The 16449-nt window shown below is 34.5% G+C and overlaps 1 protein-coding gene across 2 annotated transcripts; it reads right to left on the bottom strand.

Annotated features, from left to right (window-relative positions):
* LOC109331906 (alpha,alpha-trehalose-phosphate synthase [UDP-forming] 6-like) lies at positions 1-11981 on the bottom strand. 2 transcript variants are annotated; one of them, XM_019566696.1, is made up of 5 exons: positions 9522-11981; positions 9150-9423; positions 8147-8438; positions 7828-7834; positions 1-12 (listed from the first exon to the last, which is right to left on the bottom strand). In XM_019566696.1, the coding sequence occupies exons 1-3, from the start codon at positions 11522-11524 to the stop codon at positions 8151-8153; spliced, it is 2565 nt and encodes an 854-aa protein (XP_019422241.1). In that variant the 5' UTR covers positions 11525-11981; the 3' UTR covers positions 1-12; positions 7828-7834; positions 8147-8150. The 2 variants fall into 2 exon arrangements, with proteins under 2 accessions (XP_019422241.1, XP_019422240.1); XM_019566695.1 differs by lacking the exons at positions 1-12; positions 7828-7834 and having other exon boundaries at positions 7887-8438.

Genomic DNA, 16449 nt, shown 5'->3' with positions numbered 1-16449 from the left:
CCACCATTATCTCTTCAAGTCCAGCATTGGACTCTTCAAATCCTCAAAACCCCTCAAAAGATCCAACTTCTCCTTATTACATACACCCATAAGAGAATCCAGCAAGTGCTTTGGTTTCCCCTTTGTTAAATGGTGACAATTATCACCAATGGTCCAAATCAATGAAGATGAGCCTAATTTCAAAGCAAAAGTTAGAGTTTGTGGATGGAAGCATACAAGCACCTCCCAAAACAGATCCAATATACAAAGCATGGGAAAGAGCCAACAATATTGTCATCTCTTGGATCACTAGATTAGTGAATCCTTCAATTTTCCAGAGCATCTTATGAATGGATAAGGCTCATGATGTATAGGATGATCTCCATGAAAGATATTCCCAAGGAAATCTTCTAAAAATTTCAGACCTACAAGATTCAGTAGCAACATTTAAGCAGGGGAACCTCAATGTTTCAGAATACTTCACTCAACTTAAGATTCTCTGGGATGAACTAGATAGCATCAGACTCATGTCATGCTGCACTTGTGAGGCTCTACCTGACATCAAGAAGCATATGACATAAGACAAAATTATCAGATTTCTCAAAGGATTGAATGAAGCATATTCAGGTGTCAAGTCACATATTATGCTCATTGATCCCCTTCCAAGCATGAGGAAGGTATTCTCTTTAGTTGTCTAAGAAGAAAGACAACTATATGGGCCAGATTTTGATTCAAAGGCTTTAATTGCCTCTGGAAATTGGAAGAGAGGAGCTTATTCAGGTAGGAGCAACCAAGGAAAATTCACTAACAACACATCTGGAAGATGCAACAACTATGTAAGAAATTCTTGGAATAAACCAGCCAGTTCATGGAAATATTGCACTCATTACAAAAGAAGTGGTCACACTATAGACGTTTGTTATAAGGTACATGGATTTCCAGCAAACTATCAAACAAACAGACTTCAACAAAATAACTATGTTATGGCTGCAAACACTATAGAACCAGATGACAACAATGATCAATCATCTAATGGATATGAAGCACAGAACAATGACACTATCTTTGGGCTTAGCAAGAAACAATACCAAGGCCTAGTTAGCTTACTTCAACAACAAACATACACAAAAGATTCAAGATCTGATGAAGCAAATGTGCTATCTGCAACATCAATAGCTCATAATGATTAAGTTTCAGGTATCTCTAAACTCAGATATCAATTTATGACCTGGATATTTGATAGTGGTGCAACAGATCATATTAATACAAGTTTATCTAATTTTTCAACACACAAGAAAATCAATCCTGTAAGAATTAAATTGCCTAATGGATCTGAAGTGGTATCTTACATTTCTAGCACTATTATCATCACACCTGACCTTGTTATTCATGATGTCTTATACCTACCTACTTTTAAGTACAATCTACTTTCCATAGCCAAGCTCACATCCAAATCCTCATGCATCTTATCCTTTGATACTTCTTCTTGTTTAATACACGAGAAGAACTCTTTGAGGAAGATTGGTACAACTAGGCTAGAAAATGGATTATATGTGATGAGGACCTTTAAATTTCATCATCATATCAATGTTTCTATTGCTAATCACCCAACTATTCCTAATTTTAGTCTTTGGCATTATAGACTTGGACATCCATCATATGCTTGTATGGACATATTAAAGAATGCTTTTCAATTTGTATCTTTCAATAAAGACCATGTTTGTGATGTTTGCCATCAATCAAAACAAAAAAGACTAGCTTTTCCCTTAAGTCACTCTGAATCTTTACAATGCTTTGATTTAATACATGTTGATATATGGGGACCCTTTGCTATACCTTATATACATGGTCACAAATATTTCTTAACTATAGTTGACGATTATGCTAGGTTTACTTGGGTGTTCTTGATGAAAACTAAAGGAGAAACCTCTGGTATTTTACAAAGCTTTATTAACATGATACATACTCAGTTTAATGCCAAAGTTAAAGTTGTTAGAAGTGATAATGGACATGAATTTTCTATGAAATCTTTCTATTCCATTAAAGGCATACTGCACCAAACTTCATGTACCTACACTCGTTAACAAAATGGTATTGTTGAGAGAAAACTCCAACACCTCTTGAATATAGCAAGAGCCCTTTTGATCTAAAATAATGTTTCAAAACTATATTGGTCTTATGCTGTCAAACATACAACATACATTGTTAATCTTTTACCTACTCCTGTTTTGCACAGGAAGTCTCCCTATGAAATCATGCATAAGAAACAACCTAATCTGCATCTCCTAATTTTTTTTGGATGTTTATGTTTTGTTAGTACACAAGGACATCTTAGAACTAAGTTATATTTCAGGGCTGATAAAATTATTTTTCTTGGATTTAAGGAAGGTGTGAAAGGCTTTATAGTTCTAAATATAAGGACTAAAGCTTTAGAAATCAGTAGGAATGTCATCTTCTATGAAAACATTTTCCCATATAAGACTGCTCAAGACTCTGATTCTGTAAGAAACCTACCCAACAATAGTAATCCTCTCAATGCAACCATATATGATGACATTTTCCCTACACCTATACCCTTTAGAAATACCACTCAAACTCTGCCCAGCATGCCTGCTTCCCAAGACTCCCTTATTACTCCAAATTCCCAAGACAGTCCAGATATAGAGTGCCCTGAAATTGATCATCATGAGGATCAAACTATTAGTGTTAGAAAGAGCAATAGGATTACTAGAGTTCCTAGCTATCTTCATGACTATCACTGCGCCCTATTAAGCAATAAAGACATTCCTAATTGCCACATCAGATATCCTTTACCCTCCTATCTATGCTATGATTCCTTATCCACCCCTTACAAGGCAAGAATCCTATCCCTCACCATTCAGAAAGAACCAAAAACATACTCTCAAGCCATTAAATCTCCCCATTGGTAGGCTGCCATAGATAAAGAACTCCTGGCCCTGCAACAGAATGACACTTGGTTCTTAACTGATCTGCCTAATGATAAGATTGCTATTGGTTGTAAGTGGGTTTTCAAAATAAAATATAAAGCAGATGAAAGTATAGAAAGATATAAAGCACGATTGGTGGCAAAGGGATACAATGAAACAGAAGGTGTGGACTACATGGAAACTTTTTCACCAGTAGCAAAATTAACCACTGTAAGGTTACTTCTTTATTTAGCTTATATTCATAATTGGCATGTTAAGCAATTAGATGTGAATAATGCCTTTTTACATGGTAATTTAAATGAAAAAGTGTATATGACTATTCCTCCTGGCCTTAAAGTTCACAATTCTAATCAAGTTTGCAAGTTAGAAAAATCCATGTATGGTTTAAAACAAGCTAGTAGGCAATGGTTTGCTAAGATTTCAACATTCCTTCTCAAGCATGATTATCACAAGGCCAAAGGAGATCATTCTTTGTTCATAAAATGGACCTCTAGGGACAAAATTACTGCCATTCTTGTTTATGTAGATGATATAATCTTGGTTGGTAATGATATCACTGAAATCAATCATCTCAAAACTGTTTTGGATACAACCTTTAAAACAAAAGACTTAGGATATCTAAAATACTTTCTTGGCTTTGAGATTGCTAGAAATAAATCTGGAATATCTATGAATCAGAGAAAATAGGCTTTAGAAATCATTTCAGATGCTTGAATGATTGGATGCAAACCAGCTTATACTCCTATGCTCAATGGATCTCATTTATATCAAGATGATAGCCCTTCTTATTCTGATCCTTCAGCATACAAGAGGCTCATTGGTAGACTTATCTACTTAACCAACACACAACCTGACATAACCTTCTCCATTCAACAATTAGCTCAATTTATGGCATCCCCTACTAACACGCATCATACTGCTGCTTTGAGCGTTTTGAGATACCTAAAAGGATGTCCAGCCTTGGGATTATTTTTCCCTACTAACTCCATTGTACAAATCAAAGCTTACAGTGACAGTGACTGGGCATCTTGCCCAGACACTAGAAGATCCATAAGTGGTTATTGCATCTACTTGGGAAATTCCTTGATATCTTGGAAAACAAAGAAGCAGAAAATCGTATCAAGAAGCTCTTGTGAAGCTGAGTATAGAGCAATGGTAGTTTCTACTTGTGAAATTACTTGGATTACATATTTACTTGAAGATTTACAAAAACCTTTTTCTACTCCTGCTTTACTATATTGTGACAATCAATCTGCTTTATACATTGTTTCTAACCCTGTTTTTCATGAAAGAACTAAGCAGATAGAATTGGATTGCCACACAATAAGAGAGAAATGTTGTTCAGGGGCCATCAAACTTCTACCTGTCACTTCAAAGCTTCAATTAGCAGATGCTTTGACAAAGGCTTTAGGAGTTCATGATTACTCCTCAATTCACTCCAAGTTGGGTCTCATAGACCTATGTGCCCCATCTTGTGGGGGGATATCAAAAGACACACAAAACCTGGCCAAATCTATGCCTAAACAAACTAGCTTGCTATCCAAGCAAGCTAGTGTTATGCTGAACAAAACAGCATCAACTGATGCTGATGCTAAGGCTAGGCCAGGCCATGAACACAACATATCTCACTTTACTCATGCTTGTATGCAGGTAGCAACCAAATCAATGATATGTAGCTTGGATCATTGCAGCTTGGATCAAAGGAAGGATATTCACAATTCAAACATCTTGAACCAAGGCAACAAGGATGTTCACTCTAGCACGGATGTTCCAGAAAGCAACTCAGATTGCAACTTATACAAAAGCAGTCCTCACTGCAATCTTACAAACCTTCATTCGAGTTGGCTAAAGGGCAAGGACAACAAAGTTGTCAACTACAATGCAAGCAACTCAGAGATGTTACAGTTTTAGTCTTTTACACATGTGTTAAATGTGTTAGTCATATTGATTAATTAGTTAAGTTTGTTAGATAATTAGTTAGTCAATTTTCTCTTTTCTGTTTCTGCCATATAGTAGTTTTCATTGCCTATATATATGGCTTTGATTCATCTCTTGTATTCAAAATCAATTAATAAAGAGAAGTATCAAGTATTATTCATTCAAGTGTTCTTGTGTTCTTCAGGTGCATTTCTTCTTCTTCTTGTTCTTCAATTTACTTCCAAGAAGTTAGTGCCATTTTCTTTGACTATTGATCCTGAAATATGTCAAATTTTCTCAAACTAAAAGGTGTGTGAAGTTCTCTCCAAGAAATAATAATTAAATAAAAAATATAAAGATATTTTTATCCATCATTCTTAGAAAGAGAATAATGGGTTTTAAGGAAAAGTAAAATGTGAGGAGGTTAGCAATCATATATGTAGTGTTATAAGTTATATGCTTGCTAAGTTATAGTTTATAAATTATTAATGTTGATTAAAAATGTACCCTAGTTGTGTTTACATAAAGCTTGGTACCCACAAAGTTGAAGCTGAGAGAATGTGAAGTTATAGTTATCTTTGTGGTTGGACCATGAGGAAAATCAGTATGCATTGTGCGCTTGGAAGTCAAAAAAGTATGACATAGGGAGCTTATCTGCATTTGATATGAATTTAATTAGTCATTAGTTCAACAATCCAAAAGTGACAGCTCACTAAAGAATAATTAATCATTCTCTGTATTTATAAATAGTTAGGATTCATATCCTATTCGATAATGAATTCATATCATATTCCAACAGTGAACTCTTGAGTATTAGGAGGATTTTGAACTGGAAAAATCACTGGAAACTATCTTCATTATTTTTTTAGGAGGAGCTAAAGATGATTTACTATTAGCTTTTATATCTTAAATGGAAACATTGGGTAGAAGAAATACTTGAAAAGTAGTTATAAGTAAATGATCAGCCACTTGGAGTCTCCATTAGTGAGTACAAGGGTTTTGTGGTGGAGGATAACACACACTACATGACCATTATAAATGTGCTTACCATCGTCTTCATTCGTCTCACCGACTAGTTTGGTTCGAGCTTGAGCTTCGGTCATGTGATTTTATTAAAAAATGAAATTATATTCTTTTAAAAAAATAACAATTCTCCTAAAAACACGATTGACGAACGACAAGCACACTATTGACAAATAGATAAGTACATAGTTGACAAACGGACAAGTACATAGTTGACAAATGGATAAGTACACAGTTGATAAACGAATAAGTACATAGTTGACAAATGGATAAACATATGGATGTCGTGCGACTGGCAAATAAGACCAAAAAATCTTGTATGAAAGGACTTTAAAAACCTTATTAAGGATAAAACCAAAAAAATTCCTTGATAAACTTGTCTTATTTACGAACTTATGATTAGTTGGCTTATGTTTGGATCCCACATTCATTGGACATGCTGTTAGCAACGAAACGTATAGGTTTTATGAATTAAATGTAAGAATGATCATATAGTCTAATGATGTGGGGCTACTTTAGTTAATATTCAAATGGAAGCTTTTCATGAATTTTATTGTGCTTACTGAACTTGAAGCTAATTACACTAAATCTAATGTATACATGGGAGGGGTCAAACCATAGTTACATGGTACACCGTACTAGCTTTAGGGTACAGCACCAGATTCTATGATATTTGTTTGTTAGTTTTATTTTGTTATTGCAAGACTTCCTTTATAAACAAATCTAGTAATGAATAGGTAGAATTTGATTGCACGGTATATGGATTACGAGAGAAGCATGTAACTATTGGCAAAGAACATGGGAAAGATCACATCGTTCCCATCATTGGGCACATCTCATATCAAGTATCTTGGTCTATGACTGATTGCCAGTTTTTTCTTTTAGATAAGATCACTTGCAGAATTAATAGTTGGTCATCTAGGAACCTACCCTACATGGGAGATGCCAGTTAATTGATTCTTTTCTCCTCACTTTGCATACATATTGGGATTCTGTTATCATGCTTTTGATGAGTTGGGATAAAGCATGTAGAAGGATAAAGTATGGAGGTCTTAACATCCAGAATTGCTCTGTTTGGAACATTGCTGCTATTGGTCAACAAGTTTGAGATTTGCAACTAAAAAAGACTCTCTTTGCATAAGGTGGATTCAAGGAATTTACCTCCAACGTATGGATCTGTGGCAACATATTCCAGTACCTTATTCTATATTTCCAGATGGTAGATAGAATTCCTCACCTAATAGGGAATATTCCATAATAGGTTTTGAAGGGAAATAGAGGTCTTGAGACTTATGAAATCTACTTGTGTGATAATTATGAAGTCTTCCATTTCTCTTTTTTCTTCTAAAAAACTTAAGTCACAAACGGATCCTAAGTAGTAGTTATAATTGGCTTATGTAACAACATGAGGGATATAGAATATTCCCATTAATATGCAACAACTGTAATATTCCTAACTATTTTCTTTGACTGTATCTGATCTAAGGAATTGGTGGAGTTATTTTGTAACTGGTTGCTAATAGATCATTGGTATACCAGATTTCCTAGATGGACTAACTGGCTTAGATATGCATTCAGAGGAAGTGCAATTTGAAGGAAAATTATGTGGGCTGGTTATGCCGCTGCATGCTATCATATTTGGATGGAGCACAATAGAAGACCATTTGAAGGAAAAGAGATATCTCAATTAGAGTACTTAATTGTTTTCCTCCAAGAATGGTACTTTGCTAGATAGAATAAAAGATGGGTTATAATTTCTTTTATTTCTTATTGATTATCTGTGAAACTGTTGATTTGGTCTCTTTAAACTCTTCCAATAAGGTGGCAAGGTGGCTTTACCAACTTTTTTTATTGCTGAGAAATTTTGATTGTGATAATGAGATTTTTACATTTACCAACAACAAAATGAAGCACTTTCATGTAAATTTTTTTAATTAAGTTTAGTTACATCAGTTTAAACTTTTTTCCTTCAGTTAATATTTTGCCTCCTCCTCCTCCTCCCAGAATACTTAAATACATAAATCAACCAATATCATGTGTATTCAGGAAAGCAAAGCAGAGTTCATAGTTGATAAACTAATATATTTACAAGTTTTCCTGATAGAAAAGAAACACTTGAGGAGAATATAACTGGACTCTCAGTAACAAATATAATAATTTACATAGAGTATCACCAAAAAGGGGGAAAAGAAAATAAGAAAACCATGTATGGAGAGCATAACTCAGCCTAATAGTGACAAGCAAAGAAAGCACATCACCTTTCACCACCATCCTTCAACTTGTCTAAAATAAAACTGGTTGCTCTGAAACAGATGCTAAACCTTGCACTAATCTCACTATTTCAGCAGTGTCATCCAAATAGTACTTAGCCTTACTGGGCTTTCGACCGACGGTGCATGCAAATACTTCAGCCCTGGGTGCCGCGGAAGGGCTGGCCATGCAGCTGGTGATTGCCTCAAACATGTCTTCATCAGACCTGTCATCCCCCACACACAAAACAAAATCAGGTGTCATTCCCTTTTCTTGCATTGTGGAAAGTAGGCGTTTCGCCACAAGCCCCTTGCTTACACCCTGCACATCGGCACATGTATAAGAGCTTATTCAACAACAACAAAACCACATACGTTTAAACATCAGGAAGGATGAGACCATAAATGCACTCTCTATAGGTCTTTTCATAAAATAAAAAGTGCGGCCCAGTGCATAAGGCTCCCACTTAGTGGGGTCTATGGATGGTAGATGCATGCAGCCTTACCCTACAGGTGGAGAGGCTGTTTCATAAAACATACATGGGATTTTTTCTCGATTTCCTTTCATATTCTTTTACACAAATCCATTCAGGGAGGAAAAAAATTGAATTATGGTAGCTAGTAATATTGAGCACATGATTATTTCTAAAGTTAGATTAACAAGTACAAGCCAAGGTAGGATGGGAATAAGTAACAAACAAGCTTTCATCTTTCAACAATTTTCCATACTCTTTGATACTAAGTTCTCCATTGATAATAAGTGAACCCTAATTTTACTGCGGACAGCACCACCCGATCTTTATTTTTTGCCTTATTGATCAGTCTGCCAGTAGTTAAGAATTTTGTTTACAAATGTCTGAGTTAATGACTTAATATGAATGAAGCTTCTCAAGCTTACCAGAATTTTAAGTCTGAAATTAACAGATCAAATAAATTTAACCGATGATCAAGAATTTCCTTAGCTTGAGGTTTAATCTATTCGTAGTATCATTTCTACCACGAAGCACTGCTAGACAGAGGAATCTATACACACCTGTGGTTTAACCTCTACAACATTCTGACCACTCTTGACTGTTACCGGTTCATTTGCAAGAACACTTTCGAGATGATCAAGAAGTTCCTTAGCTTGGCATGATCCAAAATCTGGATCTGCATCCTCATAGCACCAAACAAGTGATGTCTCCTTATCTTCAATAGTTGATCCATCAGTAGTTTCAGTATAAAGCTTCATCACAGGCTCTGCAATTTGCTTCCAACTACAATCTGTTGTTGGTCCACACATTTCCCATTCTGCGTCTCGTTTTAATCTGAAACCATAAATCATACAATCAGCAATGTCATCGAAACATATAACCTGATAAAAGTATCAAATCATGAAAAAATGTCAGGACCCGAAGTAGTTAACCTTAGAAAGTAACCATGCTCAGCGGCAACTCCCAGGTTCTCACAAGGAGAAAACCATTCAGTAAGTGTCTTTCGGCTTCTAGCACTGACAAGAAACACCATGTTGTTCTTATCTCTACACAAAATGTTAAGCATTTTAATGCAATCATTTGTTGGACTCTTATCAATAGAAGCCTGAGGCATTAGCGTGCCATCATAATCTAGAAGGATCACTCTAGTTTTTGTTCTCTTGTAAACCAAAACTATGTGCTCCATCGAGAGCTTCCTGAAGTTTGGATCAAGTGCCACAACCCTAAAACTTAATCCAAACCCAATTCCCCACCATCTTCGCCTTACATGATCACGACAAGTCCTCTCCAAATCTTGCAAGAAGCTACGAGCCCAATACCCGACATCATGAGTACTGACATATCTGTAATGCTTCTCGTGCCTAAGCTGTTTCTCCGAATCAGCCATTTCCAGAGCTGAGTCCATTGCATCTACCACTGCATCAATGTTCCAAGGGTTCACTCTGATCGCTCCACTTAAAGATGGGGAACAACCAATGAACTCAGACACAACCAACATGCTTTTCTTCGGGGTGGAACCTAGTTCCAAAACTTTATCCAACCTTTCATTGCCTTGACGACTGACTATATATTCGTACGGTATGAGATTCATTCCATCCCTCACTGCAGTGACTAAACAACACTCAGCCACAACATAGTATGCAACTCTCTCATAAAACCTGAGTGGCTCCTCGATAAGAATCACAGGATCATAACCAGGCTTCCCAAAAGTTTCGTTAATACGCTTCACGGTTGCTTTTGTCTCGGCTTGCACTTCTTTCACATCTTTCCCTTTTCCCCTAGCAGGATTAGCAATCTGCACCAACACAACCTTTCCTTGACACTCAGGGTGCTGAATGAGAAGCTGCTCCATGGCCAAAAGCTTCAAACTTATTCCCTTAAATATATCCATGTCATCCACCCCAAGCAACATTGTCTTCCCTTGATCAGAAAACTGTTTAACAAGCTCACAAACTTTTTCTTCGGTCTTCGGCATACTCAAAACCGATTGAAGCTGACCCATGTGTATTCCAACAGGAAGAATTTTGATACTAACAGTTCTACCATAATACTCAATACCAATATAACCCCTTTTGGATTCATAGGCAAGACCAAGCATCCTACTACAACATGAAAGAAAATGCCTAGCATAATCAAAAGTATGGAATCCAATCAAATCTGAATTGAGGAGAGCCCTTAACAACTCTTCCCTAGTAGGCAATGTTTTATATATTTCTGAAGAGGGAAATGGACTATGTAAGAAGAACCCAAGTTTCACTCTATTGAACCTCTTCCTCAAGAAAGTTGGCAACACCATAAGATGATAATCATTTATCCAAACATAATCATCTTCAGGGTTAATCACTTCCATAATCCTATCTGCAAAAATCTTATTCACTGAGACATAAGCCTGCCACAGTGACCTATTAAACCTGCCACCAAGTTCTGGTGACAGAGGCAGCATATAATGAAAAAGTGGCCATAATTGTTGCTTGCAAAAGCCATGATAGTACCTGGTATACAAATCAGATGGGAGAAAAGTTGGGACACATTTAAAGGTCTCAAGTAGTATCTGTGAAACTTCATCTTGTTCATTAGGGTGCACATCCTCTTTGAGGCATCCAACATAAATAACTTCAGTATCATCAAAATCTCCTAACTCATCTTTGAGTTGGAGAAGAAGTGAATTATCATCCCAAGTAAAAAACCAATTTTTGTTACCATCTGGTTTCCTTTGAGCCTTTATAGGAAGCTGATTTGCCACTATTATGATCCTTTCTGTTTGCACAGATGAAGAAGGGTCAGAACACACACTATCTACATTTTCATCATCATCAACCTCAGATATCAACCCAGCCACAGTCATAATCCTTGGAATTCTTCTGTTCATGTGCTCAAATGATAGAGAATCACCAGAAGCTAGGTCCAACAGATTTGAATAAGATCTTGACACCATTCTTATAAACCACCCCCACAAAACCAGCACAAATACTTGTTTTAAACAGTGCCTTGAAGTTTGAAACACTATAACAACTTAACAAAAAGACCCTTTGAGAAAATAGCACTTATTATTTCACAAACATGGTCTTAAAATAAATTTTAAAAGAAAAAGGGAACAAGAAAGTGTTCATAACAAAAAAAATCAAATTTTTAGTTCTGGGTCAGATAACACAAGTGTTGAAAAGTGTGAATGAGAAATTAGAAAGCATGAAATAGGAGCAGCAACAAAACTAGTTTGATAATAAGGTTAAGGGAAGTGATGAAAGCAATGAATAGATAAAAACATGAAGCTACTTGTAATCTAGAAGATAAAAAAGAGAAACAGCAACAAAAAATCCACTGGAGATTGTTGTCATGAATGGACTGAACTCGTGTGAAGTCAGAAACAAAGAGAGATTGGAGAAATAACAACAAAAATAAGAATTAAGGACAATTTTATTGAAATTTGAATTCTATTTTCTTTATTCATTTAGTGGGTAGAAAATTTGGAATCCAGATTAGAAAAAAAGAGTGAGGAAAAAACAATATTATCCAGACAATGGTGACGAATATGAAAAGTGAGTTACAATATAATATATGTTATGGGTCTTACTAAGTATAAATTATTTGGTTGGCTAATTTTTACTTAGTTTTTAAGTATTAAATTTATGAGTTATTTATTATAGTAACGATTGTCATTTACTGTATTAAATTTATGAGTTCGTTTATTCTTGTTTACTAGTGTAGTTTAAGATTATAAATCTTTATAAACAGTATTATATTACCTACATTTTATTTGTATTACTTTTTAAAAAAATCAATAATAATAAAAATAAATAGTAAAGAATAAATTGATAGTATATAAAATTATTATACTGTAATTTTCTCTTATTTTAAAAGATATCTTTTTTATATAAAAAGTTATAAGATTGAGGTAAACAGATGAGGTAGACAGATGAGATATAAAAAAACAACATTCACTTATATTTGTATTTTTTTTATTTAAAGTATTACCCTTTTATTTTTAAAATTTTAATAAAATACATAATAGGAGTGTCACTCGAGGTATTCACAAACTAATGTATTAAATTAAATTCAGTTAAGCTGGCTAATTTATTGGTTATGAGTTGTAAAAATAATCTCTCATTTGTCAATATAACAAAAAACAATGTGTATATTAATATTGTAATATTTTTTTTATAATATTAATATATTATTTACTATTCATTTTCAATCATTCAATCTAATTCAATGATTTAATTAAATACGAGACCTCTATATACTTATATTTTCTGAAACTCTTCTTTCAAAAGGTCAATAACTAAAAAATAATCTCATATTATTCCCTAAGCAAAAGATGGAATAAATCATCGGAAAACACACCGTTAAATGCGTCAATGAAAATAAAGTCATCGGAATCAACGGAAAACATTAACGGTTTCACGAGTAACAAACCATGTGAAAAACATACTATTATTTCTCTTAAGTACGGATTTGAAACCCAATCCTTTGGGTAAGAGCAATGCTCGGCGTTGGGTCCCACGTTAGACCTTGTCTGAAATTAGCTGTCAAGCACGTGCTATAAAACACGTGTCAACTGTCTATTGGCATGTAACCTCTCAACATGCTACATGGAGAATTGTTTGCGCTACAGCAGATAGTATCCCCATTGACTCAGGACAGAGAAATTTTTTGTCTGAAAACATATTTAAGTAGAGAGAAATAATAAAATTTTGTCATAATATTAAAAACTTCAGTCTAATTAAGATTTATTCCTAAATAATAATATTGATAAACATAAATATTAATCACCAAATATGATAGATTAGATATAATGTTATTAAACTTGAATTAGTCATGACTCGGTTAGGACATTGAGTAAATAAGTCATTTGTCAGGATACTTGATTAACAAGTCACTAAGTCACGACCAAATATGATGTATTAGATACAATGTTATTAACTAAATTTTGTAATAACTATCTACTCCAAATTTAAAAAGATTATCATATCTAATTAAATGGCCAACAAAAAAGATTTTATTACTATAAAATGTCACAATTAATTTGTAAATATCGTTAAACAACATATGCGTTATGCTTTAATTACAATAAAAACACACAATAAATTTAACATTTATTTAAACAATGAAAACTATGTTATAACATGGGTTAACTAAACACAAATATAACTAAAAGTTAATTTTTTTTCCATCTCAAACCGGTGTCTCTTTGCTTGTTTTATTTAAAGAATATTTTTTTTGATTGACTCAATTGGTCTGATAGTTCGAGTCACCGATTTTTTGATTGACTCAGTTAGATGTCTGGTTCATGATTTAATCAGTAAGACTGTTCGGTCCGAACTGAATTTTATAACACTGATTATGTATGTCTTTATACATTTCTCTCTCTAGGAATATATCATCAATCATAACTAATCAGAAAAATATTTAATTACTAAACTTTTAAATTAAATGTATTTTTTAAGATGATATACTATTACATACATTCATTTTCACTATATAGTACCTCCGACAACTACGACCCTAGCGGTATGGTCGGTATATCAGAAACACCGTGAATTTATGATGGTGACTAATTAGAATTGGGCACGTCAAATTAGGATAAGTATGTAATGGATAAGGATAAAGTATGGAATGGATCGGGGAACGAGAATTTAAAAGGGAGAAGACTTTGAAGTTGGAGACTGACCCATTATTATGACAGCTGGAGGTCACATTGACCTATGCGCCACTTCACCGGTGGGACCCACAACTCGAACACTACATATAGTATGCAAGTTGTAAAATTCAAAGTATTTTAAATTTAGGATTCAATATATACATATTGACACTGTAAAGTTTTTATATACTGTTAGCAAATTATCTATCATTGATTTGATAATTATTATTGATTTTTAAACAAAAGTAATATAAATCAATGATGAACGATGTGCTGACATTCCAAAAAAATTTTACACTACCGATACATAAATTTTAAACTCTTAAATATATAGTGTGTAAAAAAATTCTTTTGTCAATGGCTTTTTTTTATATAAAAATTGATAATATAATATGGTTAAACAAGTTGTAGCATGATGGTAAACAATTCATTTCCTCATATTATTAGGAAATTGTGATTTCCTTAACACTACTCACATATAATATTATAATAAATAATTTTTTTAGTAAATAGTTCCAACCCGGTCATGCTCGAATTATTAATCCCGAAGAATCTATTAGTCCGGTCATTTCTGACTAACCTAATAGACTGAGGGACAACTGTTCCAGCCCGATGTCCTTGGGTTGTCCCCTTCTACCCCGAGTATCCCGTGCAACATTTTGTGTGTCCCTGTTGTTCACCTTAGATAGGTCCACTCGTGGCAGATGCCATAAATGTTACTGACATGACATTAAGGCCTCTAACACGATATGTAATGCACATCTGACATGCTATTTAATGCACATTTGACATGCTATTTAATGCACATTTGACATATCATTTAATGCACCGCTGACTCGCCATCAATATCAAACAACAAACCGCCTGTCACGTTGCCTGAACATTCTACCTGCCCCGACAATTCGACAATAGCAGATCCGCAAGTCAAGCAAGGACGACTAGAGTACATCCCTTGTACCCGTTAAATGCTGGCCAATGACCAGATGCCATCTCAGCATTTCCTAAACTCTATAAATATAAGAGACCACATATGGAGTATAATTAATTCTCATTACCTCATTTATTGATATATTTATTGCTTCAAATTCTCTCTTATTTACCCTCCTTATCTCTCTAGAATACTCAACTGACTTGATCGTCGGAGAACCCTTTCAGTACCTCCCAAGGCAGGCCTAGACGACATTCCGACCAGATCCCTAGATCCTTCATCTTCAACCGGGCATTCATCATCTACCACTCTGCATCAATTACTGACCACTCCTTCTTAATACAAAAGAATGATACCTTAGCAATAAATATTTTTTTAGTGTAATACGTATATACTGACAGTATAAAGATTTATAGACAATCAATGTATTATCTACCATTCATTGTATTACTTTTTTATTAAGGTTATCTATCCATTGTGAAAACCAAAAAATCATTTTCGCGTCATCGTAATTATTAAAGTAGGTTTGTCACTATCATTTAAATAAGTTTGTTTATATTACTAAAATATTTTAGAGTAAATTATAATTATTCTCGCACTATTTGGACTTGTTTTCACATTATACCATATTTTATTTTACTTAAGTATACTCGTCAATATTTTTTATTTAAAAAATTATATATATCTCTCTTAGAATGGTAGTATAATAATTATGTATATGTTCTTCGATAATTGATCGGATCTGGTGTCCGGTTGAGGTGACTTTCTTCTGAGTCTGGTCGGTAATGAGTCTGAACTCGATGGGGAGGTACCTCAAAAAGTTCTCTAACAATCAAATCAGTATGCGATTTTAGAAGAAATGTTGAAGAACAAGTGAGAGTAAATGCAAGTAATAAATAAGTGAGTGAATGAGTTAATGAATGATAAAAGAGATAGATATACTTCATTTAAGAAGACACCCCCTATTTATAGTAAATGAGATGGATGACGTGGCATCTATCCACTGGTTGATGGAGATTGGTAGCACGTGTCATAGGCGTATAGTAGGCGTGTTCCCGTTGTATAGTAGGTATGTTCTAGACCGCACTGTAAGAAGGACATGCTAGAGTTGTAGGCGACATGGAAATGCCCAATTAGGGATGCATTAAATGAAGTTTCAAGGGTAATCATGATGCTTACGAGAGAGTGACGCCAGCACCCAAGCTGTGCTTGCTTGGCCCCTAGTTGGCAAAAAGAGTCCCATCTCAGGCGGACGAGGTACTCAGTTGACCATGATGGAACAGTTGTTTATAGT

The sequence above is a fragment of the Lupinus angustifolius genome, chromosome LG17 (genome assembly GCF_001865875.1).
Source record: "Lupinus angustifolius cultivar Tanjil chromosome LG17, LupAngTanjil_v1.0, whole genome shotgun sequence".
In the NCBI taxonomy this organism is placed as follows: Eukaryota; Viridiplantae; Streptophyta; class Magnoliopsida; order Fabales; family Fabaceae; genus Lupinus; species Lupinus angustifolius.
This window is presented reverse-complemented; position numbering and strand designations above follow the sequence as displayed.